The 12,576-nt window shown below is 30.5% G+C and overlaps 1 protein-coding gene across 1 annotated transcript in view; it reads left to right on the top strand.

Annotated features, from left to right (window-relative positions):
* Positions 1-5,749: 5,749 nt before the first annotated feature.
* LOC111711365 (uncharacterized) overlaps positions 5,750-12,576 on the top strand; it is a gene marked incomplete in the record, with an annotated part of 16,868 nt that continues 10,041 nt past the window's right edge. The window contains 5 exon segments of the mRNA XM_023485705.1: positions 5,750-5,871; positions 6,227-6,319; positions 9,698-9,777; positions 10,299-10,358; positions 11,449-11,541. Of these exon segments, the coding sequence (XP_023341473.1) occupies positions 5,809-5,871; positions 6,227-6,319; positions 9,698-9,777; positions 10,299-10,358; positions 11,449-11,541 (389 nt within the window).

The following is a 12,576-nucleotide window of genomic DNA, read 5'->3' as shown; positions in this document are numbered from 1 at the left end:
AGGATTCCAACATTTTTTTTTCATCATTTAGAGGCGCAACGGAGGGAGAGGGGCAGGGGGTGGGGTGCTCTTTAAATTTAAATTCTATGAATTTTAAATCATATTTGAAACTTACTTTAGAAAAAACATTTTTACACTAGCTCTCTAAACTTTAAGATTCTTTATTTCATATTATTAGATAATTCATTTCTTTTTGAACAAAAAGAAGGTACAACTGTTCTCTGTACATTAGAGGCTCAGAATGATCCTTTGTCATTTTAAATTTACAATATATTTGTAAATTGTCATGTACATAAGTAAATTGTAAATTGTAAGTTGTAAATATAGACGTGTAAATTGTAAATTGTATACAATTATTTGTAAATGTAGACGTATATGGATTAAAACATAAAAGTATATGTGTGATTTGTAAATTGTAAATTGTAAATTATTTTAGTAATATTTTAACATTGACTAAATTAAACTATAAACAATTTGTAAATTGTAAATGCTTTAAAGTGTATATTGGCAATATTTCCATTTTGAATGAACTAATTTGTAAATTGTAAATTGTGAATTGTAAATTGTAAATTGTAGATTGTGAATTGTAGATTGTGAATTGTAAATTGTGAATTGTAAATTGTAAATTGTTAATGCATAACATATAACATACCGATAACCATATATTAGTTTTACTGAACAAAATAAAAGTTTTTTATTTCTATTCATTAAAACATTAAAAAGTTTTCTTTTTTAATTTATAAATAGAGATTTTATTTGGGCTTAACCTTCAGATTATCATATTTTAGAAGTTTCAGGTCGTCTTTACAGTCTCATTATTTGCGGGTAACATCACTAGTGCAATCAACAAGTTGACCTTCATAAAACTCTAAGAAAATATTCAAACCTTGCAAAAAAGTCTAATCAATAATTAGAATTTTCTTAACATTTAAAAGTTAAGTAACCATTGTTATCTATTGTAAATGATAATTTGCTAAAGAAATTGAGTCTTTTCCACAAACCTTGATTGTCTAATTCCTAAATCTTTGCAATCCTCTGGTGTAGACCTTCAAACTATGATTTCTTTTAGATTAAATAGTTTATATTTAAAATATCAAAAGTTTACTTGACTAGATATGAAAAATAAAGAGATTGAAAAATTTGAGTTTGTGGCAAAGACTTAATTTCTTTATGATTAATTCTAAACACTAGATTATAGATTATACATAGATGAGTTGCCACAAAAAATGTGGGTCCAATTAATTTCATCCGTTTCAATCAGATACAAACAAACAAACAAAGGAAATAGACGTATAGTTTGCTTTCAAATAAACAATAGACTAATAATACGGTCAAAAGATAAATAGAACAAAACCCCGGTCTTTTTCATTACTTTTATCTCCATTTGTCGCAGATTTGACTTGAAAAATCTAAATATGCTTTGTTATATATTGTTTAAGATACTAATATAGTTCTTCAGTTTAGTTTAGTTTTCAATACATTTTCCTCATTACAGATGGTTTTTCCTGCTCAGAAAAAGAAAGAAAAAAAACCACGCCTTATTAATTGCACATGAAAATTACAGTCTATCATTATTTAAATTAATTTGGTCAGAATTTTAAATTTATAAAAGAATTGAATAAAATAAGATATATGAAGAAAACAAGATATTTTGAAAAAACCACAAAAACAAATGTCTATTTTTTTTTTATTTTACTGTTAACAAAAATATTAGTTGTTTCTTACTTTTTTGGCGGGTTTCCCTTAATTTTTTCTTATTAAGCTTCCAGTAATGTAATCGTCAATGTTATCGTTTACAAAAATAGTGTGTTATCAACAAATTATAATCCAACAAAATTTAAATTTAAATTTAAATTTTAAAAAATCAGTTTCTGTAAAGGTTAAAAATAAATAAGTTAAACAGCAGATAGTTTCGCCAGACCCACAATTGCTGTGTCTTATGCTCTTTGGACTTTTTAAAGTTACAACTTGATTTTAAAAGTCGTCTTTCTAGTTCAGAGTTTTCTGGTTATCACTGTAGACTTTACAATGGTCATGACAAGTTGAAATATACATTGGTCCCCAAAATAAAGTGAAATTATAAGTCAAATTTCAAACCAAAGATAGTGTTAGAAATGGTCCAAAAAAATAAAATAAAACTCTGTATATGATCAGTTTTCTTGATATTATATTAAATCATTAATATCAACTTATAATATTTTATTTCCTGGCCATGGCAACAAAATAAGACTAAGGGGAAAGTACAAATGTTACAAATGTAGGTTCAAAATAAAATATAAAACTAACTCGGAAATTTAGACTGAAAAATATTCTGTTAAGGTCAGTTTTCAACAAGTGGTGATTTTTAACCGTTTTCTTAGAATTTTAAAGTGCAAGAAAATGGGTATTGAAAAGATGATCCGAAGAAAATTTCTTAAAACGTATAAAAATTCTTTTTTATAATCCACAAAAAGATTATAATAGGACTTGAAAAGAATGAACATTGAATACAAATTTTGTAATCAAAAAGCAGAACGTACTTATAGTAATTAGCTGAACAATCATCGATAATTTTTCGACACATTCGTATAGTAAATATTTCATAATAATCTTTGTTTTTTATGATCTTATAGTTATTTTTAAAACATTTATTCCTGTTTCGAGGATTTTTTTTCATAATGAAGACGACATTTTCATATTTTCCAGGAATGTTAAAAATTCAGCGCCAGCGAAATATTATTTAATAATCAAAATGAAAAATGTTATGAAATATTAACTATATACGAATGAGTCGAAAAATATTCGATGACTATTGTTTGTAATATCTGAATGATTTGTTTTGAATTAAATTGAGTATTTTGTTGGACGCTACATTCTTAGGTATAAGCCTTTTTTTTTAACAATTTTCTCCTTTTAGACGCAACAGATAAAAGTAAGATTAGTAGCTATTAAAAGCGCTCATTTTTCGCCGAATGCCTATACCCCCGTTTAATTTTTTCGTGAAAAAAATATTTTTAAAATTCCACTTCAGCTAGTATATAAATAAACTTTTATCTATGTATAAAATTGGCTTGTCTGTCTGTTTGTCTGTCTGTCTGTCTGTTTGTATCCAATAAACGTCAAAACGGCTGAACCGATCGGGCCCAAATTTTTTGTGGGACATCTAGGGACCCCAGGGAAGGTTTATGAATGATTGAAATTTTAAATATGTGTCTCCATCAAATTGGATCTTCATTAAATTCCCATTTTCTTTCCTCCACTCCCCCCCTTACCTTTCCTTTCCTCATACTTTCCTAATTCTCATCAGATTTCGCCTCTTTTCTTCATCCCTTCCCCTTTTGCTTCATCCCTTACCTCCTTTTACGTAAATCTCTTTCCCTTTTATATCATCCCTATGTTTCATATCTTAACTCTTTTTCTTTATACCTTTCGCCTTTTCTTCATCCCTCAAACCCTTTCTTCATCCCTCAAACCCTTTACTTCATCCCTCAAACCCTTTTCTTCATCCCTCAAACCCTTTTCTTCATCCCTCTCCCCTTTTCCTCATTCCTCTCCACCCTGTTTTTTCATCCCTCTTCCTCTTAACTTTAATCCTTTCTCCATTTTCTTCATTCATCTCTTCCTTCCCTTCCGACCAACAATTTAACCGTAATTTTTCGATCTTTAACTGTAAACACAATAATATATTAAAACAGGTGATGGTAAAGGTTAGATTTGTTAACGGGAGAAGAAAGATAAACCAGTTGGTATTTAAGGTGTATGACACGAGCTGATCTATCCTAAAGTATATATACAACCAACTTCCTACTCTTAGACATTCAACACAGGTTTTAAGTAAATATCTATTTTGTTCTTCATTCCAGTAGTCGGTGTGTTTTGTTGTCTAATTCTCCGACTAAATACAATTCTACTATACAATTATTAGACTAGTTGCCCAGTCTACTGTACAATTATCAGACTAGTTGTCCAATCTACTGTACAATTATCAGACTAGTTGTCCAATCTACTGTACAATTATTGAACTAGTTGTCCAGTCTACTGTACACTTATCAGACTAGTTGTCCAATCTACTGTACATTATTAGACTAGTTGTCCAGTATACTGTACATTATCAGACTAGTTGTCCAGTCTACTGTACACTTATCAGACTAGTTGTCCAATCTACTGTACATTATTAGACTAGTTGTCCAGTATACTGTACATTATCAGACTAGTTGTCCAATCTTCTGTACAATTATCAGACTAGTTGTTCAATCTACCGTACATTATCAGACTAGTTGTCCAATCTAGCGTACAATTATCAGAATATAGTTGTCCAATCTACTGCACAATTATCAGTCTGGCTGTCTAAACTGTTGTAAATAATTAGTCTGGTTGTCCAAACTGCTGTAAATAATTAGTCTGGTTGTCCAAACTGTTGTAAATAATTAGTCTGGTTGTCCAGACTGCTGTACAATTAATGTTAATATCCTGGTGTTTACAGGTTCAAATGATTTTATTACTTTCTATTCCAATTCTTAAATCCAAGCGAATATGAAGACTTTAACACCCCAATTTTTATTAATTCATCCTTTTGCGGATTCATGAAATTAAATTTTGATCAACATCATAATTTAAATAATTTTTTTATTCATCAATTGTTTTGGTGGAATTCTTCCAGTGTAGATTCCATCCCTGGAATCTCTGTATACACTATACAGTCCTGAGCCCTACATCACTCAGTTCAATTTTAACCGTGACTGTGATATTATGTCTGGTGCTCCTGTATCCTGTATCCTGTACCCTATATTCTGCATCCTGTATTATGTTTCCTGTATTTTTATTTATGTTTCCTGTATTCTGTACCCTGTACCTTTTATCCCCCACAATATAATTCTGATTTAAATAATCTAAAAATGGTAAAAACAAATGACTTATCAATGGATGATTAAGTCTACAATTAGGAATCAACTTTTTCAGCTATGCATTGAACTCAATATAAAAGTAATTATGATTGTGAATCCTAAATAGTATCCAGTGTTGAAATCTAGGATGAAATCTATATTATTAATTTGTTCACGGTTCACAGGGAACCAATATAGGAAGAAAGTTTTTTGGTCGCGGTTCTACATAATTTGACCAGAGACTAGATTAAACAGTTTAAATGAAGCAGCAGCGATGCAATGCAGGAGATTCAATGTAGGAGAAGAAATTTAGATGGTGCAATCTAGGAGATGCAATTTAGGAGATGCAATGTTCGAGATGCAATGTAGGAGATGCAATGTTCGAGATGCAATGTAGGAGATGCAATTTAGGAGATGCAATGTAGGAGATGCAATGTAGGAGATGCAATGTAGGAGATGCAATGTAGGAGATGCAATGTAGGAGATGCAATGTTGGAGAAGCAATGAAGGGGATGCAATGTAGGAGAGGCAATGTAGGAGATGCAATGTAGGAGATGCAATGTAGGAGAGGCAATGTAGGAGATGCAATGTAGGAGATGCAATGTATGGGATTCAATGTAAGATATGCTATGTAGGCTGCAGAGTGCAGATGCAATATAAACTTTCTTCACTGAAATGCCTGACTCGTGAAAAACAAGTCCATCTGTTACTAATCCAAATTTTAAGAAAGTAATCTGACAACAATCTTTGAATGGATTAGTTCCTATTATTGGCTAATTTAACATTTCACTTGAAACATACAAAATTGAGTCAAAATTGAGTCATACAAAATTCTTTAATACGTTTTCACATTCTGTTCATTTCAATATATACGATGACAAATAGGAATAATTCTATTTCAGAAAAAAAATACTTTAAAGAACATCTTAATGAATACGAATAAAAAATGCTAATTTTAAACGTTTATAGCGTGGTTTGTCTAATTTTACTATCTTCCACATTTGCGCAGGTATTAATACATTTAAATATTTCCTTTTTCCTCATTCTTTTTTTTACTATTCTGCCATAAAGTGCCATTATTGATTCATAAAGTATAATGGTCCTATTGAAATAGCTTGGTATACCATTGTATGCTCATTTGCTGTTTTTATTTGTTTTGGGACAAATCTTTGCCATTATTTTTGGGGGGTTTGCTGTTTTCTTGATATTAAAACAATTTTTAGAATATTTTGACTATGGATGAGAAAATGATTTTTTTACCATAAAACTATTATGATGAAAATTAAAATGTCGTTTTTGAATGTTAAGAAACAAAAAACTGATGTTTTTTTTATATATCCGTGAAGATAAAATAAACTGTTCAGGATTATGATTATGTAAGTGAATGTCCAGAAGAAAACGGATTTTTTGCGGACGCTGTTCAATGTGATAGATACTATGAATGCAAGGATGGAGAGGTAAGAGTTAAATACAGTGGTCACCATGATAAACTAGAATAATTGTCTAACTTGTAATTAGAAATACAGAATACATACATATAGAAAACATATATATAATACATACATATAGTAAACATATATATAATACATACATATAGAAAACACTATAATAATAGTTGAAGATTTTTGCCTGTAACATTATAACTTGTATGTGTATTTTCAGCAATAAACTATATCATATCTTATCTTATCTTATTCATTCATATTTTTATTCAACTACAAAGCACGAGATAATACAAATAAAAAGTATAAAAATTCTTTTTTATAATCCACAAAAAGATTATAATAGGACTTGAAAAGAATGAACATTGAATACAAATTTTGTAATCNGTTCTTATCTTATCTATCGAGAATTATTTAATTCGTGACAATCATTTCTCAAAAAAAAAGAAAATTTGTTTTGAAGTCAGAATTTTTGTATTGTGAATCTTGGGTTTAAGCATTGATCTCCATCTTATGCAGACCTATGGGTTAATTTAATTCCTCTATGATATCCCGTGGTGATCTTACCCAGGGAGTAAAGAACTGACGCGGTTCGCCCTACCATATGATTATACATGCTTTGCAGACGGTACTTCATTTGAATAAGAAATATTTGTCTGATGTACAATTACCGAGTTTAGAATAACCTATTCTGAATATTTCTTATACAAATGGAGTACCCGCCTGCAAAGCATGCATACTCATAATGGTAGGGCGAACCGCGTCACTTTTATCTCCCTTCTATTCCTTACTCCCTGGTTATACCCCTATACAGGCATAACTTGACTAATTGAGAAGATCAAAGAAACTCCAAACAAAAGTTCTGACCTCTAAACATTATAAAGATACATAAATAACAAAGTTACAAATAAGAAATCCTTAGCGTTATTTCTGATGGAGAGAAAAAGTGAAGACGACATTTATTTCGCTTTTAATCGGTAAACTAAACAATTATGTGTTCTCTCACTGTATTTATGTTTTGGTGTTTTGGCGAATCTAATAATATATAATAATATAAAGTAAAAATCCAAAGCAGTCTGTCTGTTTGTTTGGTTGTCGCTCTGGGACCCCTGGTCCTATTTGCCTCAAATTTTGAAGGGAACTAGATTCCCAGAAATGGTCTTGGCATAGTTGAGAGGGTCGACTTTTCAAGGGAAACTCCGGGGAAAGCTGGGTATATAAAACAGTCAACATTTCAGACATTTTTCAAATTATATAAAGATATCTCTATACTTTCTTTAAAGGTGTGTAAATTTAAAATCCTGCAAACACCATTCACGAGATACATGGCTTCATTTGATTAAAACATTTAATAAAGGTTTTTTTTTCACAATTTACATTTTTTCTGGTTTAAATTTAAATTCATCATAAAGTTACTGAGAAATTGACTCAAACTATGCCAAACCTTATTTTGTAGACCTTTGATCCTATGAATTATTTTTGTTTGCTAGATTTTTTTTTGTTGCAAATAGTCAAAGTTTGAATTATCAAAGGTTTACACAATATCAAAATGTTAAAATTAAAAGTTAAGACAAGTGTTGTAATGATATTGATAAGAAGAAATTAAAATGAGAAAGGATATGAATGAAGGGCATGCATTAATTTAATCCAAGGCCAGACATATCGGTTGCAATCGTTAAATGTCTAGATATATTAAGCTTGCATTGGAATTCCAGGACTCCAGAGTCCAGGGCTTAGAGTGGTTAAACCAGTAGAGGAGGAACAAAATAAAAGTCGGCTTATTGTTTAACAAAAGGATACATAAGAATATTTATAAATTAATTTAATTTAATGTTTATGAATTACCATTAATGATAATTTAATTTAACTGATTGCCAGAAATGAATGTGACTAAAGTTTTAAATAATTTGTTGCACAATAAACTTCAGATCCCAAAAACAGTGAATCATTTAAGTTTGTTAAACATTTTCATTGAAACATTATTTATCCATTGTCTGAGCAATTTTTGTATTTTTTTCAATTTTATAAATATAATTTAAACTTTTTTCAGAAATTATATTTATTTCAATCTTGTTCTCCAAAAATTTACTAGTTTATATAATATTTGCAAAATTGAAAATATTTTTAGATTATTTTGCTTTTAAATTGAAATATAAATTCCATTAAAATTATATTTAACTACAAAAGTTCAAGAATTTCAGATTATTTAAAATTTTCAGCAAAATTATGATGTTGGGGTTTTTCAAATTTCACGTGCACAGCTATATACACAGAACAGAGATTAGAATGGAAGGGAAATAAGACTAATCCTTCGGTATGAATTTTTTTAGTACCTGAGAGCCTGAAAAGAAGTGTACATTTATGTAAATATTCACAAATTAAACGCATTAATACAGTATGATTCCTGGACATATTCGTTACAATTTCATCTTTTTATAAAGTTTATGCTAAAAATGAACTCGGGAATGTAAAGTAAAGTTGATGCTAAAAATTAACTCGGGAATGTAAAGTAAAGCTTATGATAAAAATGAACTCGGGAATGTAAAGTAAAGTTAATGCTGAAATGAACTCGGGAATGTAAAGTAAAGTTTATGCTAAAAATGAACTCGGGAATGTAAAGTAAAGTTGATGCTAAAAATTAACTCGGGAATTTAAAGTAAAGCTTATGATGAAAATGAACTCGGGAATGTAAAGTAATGTAGATGCTGAAATGAACTCGGGAATGTAAAGTAATGTTGATGCTGAAAATGAACTCGGGAATGTAAAGTAAAGTTGATGCTGAAAATGAACTCGGGAACGTAAAGTAAAGCTTATGATGAAAATGAACTCGGGAATGTAAAGTAAAGTTGATGCTGAAAATGAACTCGGGAATGTAAAGTAAAGCTTATGATGAAAATGAACTCGGGAATGTAAAGTAAAGTTGATGCTGAAAATGAACTCGGGAATGTAAAGTAAAGTTGATGCTGAAAATGAACTTGGGAATGTAAAATAAAGTTGATGCTGAAAATGAACTCGGGAATGCATGACAGACTGTCAGAGAATTGATTGAGAGAAAAGTAAATAATTTTGAAGAATATTTTTCTCTATAAAAAAGCTTATAGCACAAATGTGTGAAGTACACCTCCAGTATGGAAACATTATAGCAAAATGGCGGTTTTACACTTTTTAATCTTCAAATTAGAATTCAAGATGGCGAATATTTGTTGTATAAAGATCAAGTGTTTTATTAGTCTGAGGATTTGTATTCGGACGATGAGAATTCAAGATGGCGGATATTTGTTGAAAAATTATAAAGATCAAGTGTTTTATTAGTCTGAGCATTTGTGTTCGGATGATTATAATTCAAGATGGCGGATATTTGTTGTTTATGATAAAGATCAAGTGTTTTATTAGGTGTCTGAGCATTTGTGTGCTGACGGTTTAGTGTTTGATGAGACGAGTCATGGATTTGCTAAATGCAGTTTTCCATTCAGGTCTAACTAATATTATACTGATATTCAACAGGTCAGATCATTAATCTTACACGTTTGATCTCTATATCTAATGTGGGCACTTTTGAATTTTAGAATAAATGCTTGTTCCCTCCATTAAAGTTATCCCTGCAGGGCTTGAACACCACAGGATCTCGAAAAGGGATTAATTTAATCCGTAGGTCTGTTTAAAATGGAGATCAATGTTTGAGACAAAAGTTCCGACCTGTAAATTCAAAAACTGAACACTCGAAATAAATTATAATTTACTAATCCATATCTTTGCAACCTAATATCGTGACTTTAAATATTACAAGCTATTGATCTAACTAAATTCAGATATTGTACTTGCAAAGGTCTATATTTTCAAGTTGCAAAGATATAAGAATTTAAAAATTATATTGTGTTCGGATCTTTTTTTAAATTTAAAACGTGTCAAGTTTTAAAGAAAATGAAAAAAAGAATTTAAACCAATGAATTTCACAGTAAAAAACAGGCTTTTTTCAATAACTTGTTTATCCCAGTCTAAACTGTGAAGGAAGACCAGAGCTGCAGAAACCTAAACCTTCTCCAGGGTGCCCTAGGTAAATATTAAATACAAAACCTTCTCCAGGGTGCCCTAGGTAAATATTAAATACAAAACTTTCTCCAGGGTGCCCTAGGTAAATATTAAATACGAAACCTTCTCCAGGGTGCCCTAGGTAAATATTAAATACAAAACCTTCTCCAGGGTGCCCTAGGTAAATATTAAATACAAAACTTTCTCCAGGGTGCCCTAGGTAAATATTAAATACGAAACCTTCTCCAGGGTGCCCTAGGTAAATATTAAATACAAAACCTTCTCCAGGGTGCCCTAGGTAAATATTAAATACGAAACCTTCTCCAGGGTGCCCTAGGTAAATATTAAATACAAAACCTTCTCCAGGGTGCCCTAGGTAAATATTAAATACAAAACTTTCTCCAGGGTGCCCTAGGTAAATATTAAATACGAAACCTTCTCCAGGGGGCCCTAGGTAAATATTAAATACAAAACCTTCTCCGGGATGCCCTAGGTAAATATTAAAAACAAACACTTCTCTAGGGTGCAAATGGTAAATATTAAAAACAAAACCTTCTCTAGAGTGCTCTAGGTAAATATTAAAAACAAAACCTTCACTAGAGTGCTCTAGGTAAATATTAAAAACAAAACCTTCTCTACGGTGCTCTAGGTAAATATTAAAAACAAAACCTTCTCTAGGGTTCTCTAGGTAAATATTTAATTCAAAACCTTCTCCAGTGTACCCTGGGTAAATATTAAAAACAAAACCTTCTCCAGGGTGCGCAAGGTAAATTATCAAAAACTATACCTTCTCCAGGGTGCCCAAGGTAAATATTAAAAACAAAACGTTCTCCAAGATGCCCTAGGTAAATATTTAATTCTAAACCTTCTCTTGGGTGCCCTATAAGGCAAATATTTAATTCAAAACCTTCTACTGGGGGCCCTAGGTAAACAATTAATTCAAAACCTTCTCCAGGGGGCCGTAGGTAAATATATAGTTCAAAACCTTCGCCAGGGGGCCCTAGGTAAATATATAGTTCAAAACCTTCGACAGGGGGCCATAGGTAAATATTTAATAAACAAAATAATCATACATTTAATTACTGGATAAAACTATTTCAAACAAACTTTTTCAGAGCTAACGGATATTTCCCTGACCCTGACCCAACAGTATGCGACGTCTTCCATTTCTGTGTTGATGGTGTACCAAACCGTGTCACGTGTCCTAGGAATACAACAGAATTAAACAATTTTACGCGGCAAGCTTACAAATGATTGAATGTATGAATTAGAGCTTGGCACAGAGAACGGGAAACAAAAGATTTTGCATTTAACGTGCGGAATTTTCTGTTTATATTATGTATAATTCAGAAATAAAACGGTTCTTCAAGAAACTGCAATGTCAAAAACCAACAACGCGTTCTATAATAATAATGTTCTGATTTTAATAGGCATAAGACCCTTCATCCATCTTAATCCTGAAAAATATATTTAACATTCTCTTAATTGGTAAGACATTGTTAACGATCAAAGGTTGTTAACGATCACACGTTGTTTACGATCAAACATTATTAACTACCAAACATTAACGATTAAACATTAATAACGACCAAAAATTTTTAACGATGAACCATTTTTAACAATCCGATTTAAAGCCTAAACCTTCACAAACAATAAAACGTTTTTGAAAACAATTAACGAATGATCCAGTTTAAAGCCATCGCTAACGAACGTGGAAATAATGATTTTATATAACTGAGAACGTGCTTTCTTTACAGAAACATCAGACAGAAACAGTTAAAGTACTGATTGACTCATAAATTCCTGGCTCGATCCTGCAAACCCTCTTTTCACTTTTCAACAAATTTCCCTTGAAACAAAACTAACTTCTCAAAAGATAAAAGAAATATTGTATAAAACATAATAGAAATGAAGTCAATTATCTTTTTTGTTAAACTATATATATAGGTAGCAATTAGGTGAATTGTTAATCTACAGAAAATATTTCCAAGATTTCCAGATAATACATGATTAACTTCCAACAAGAAACCTGCAACATCATAAACTTTTAATTTCAAGTTAATTGTTCTGTCCAACATTTGTTATCTGCCGACAAGATTTTGCAATACAAATACAAATGTAAATAACACGAATTTAACAAAAACAAAAACATCTTCTCAACCTAAATATTACTCATTAGACCTTACAATGTCTATATACCGAAAAAAACATTATATATATATATATATATATATATATAGCAC

The sequence above is a fragment of the Eurytemora carolleeae genome, unplaced genomic scaffold, assembly GCF_000591075.1.
Source record: "Eurytemora carolleeae unplaced genomic scaffold, Eaff_2.0 scaffold1157, whole genome shotgun sequence".
NCBI classification, from domain to species: domain Eukaryota; kingdom Metazoa; phylum Arthropoda; class Copepoda; order Calanoida; family Temoridae; genus Eurytemora; species Eurytemora carolleeae.
Note: the sequence above shows the minus strand (reverse complement) of the source record. Positions and strands in the feature narration are given on the sequence as shown.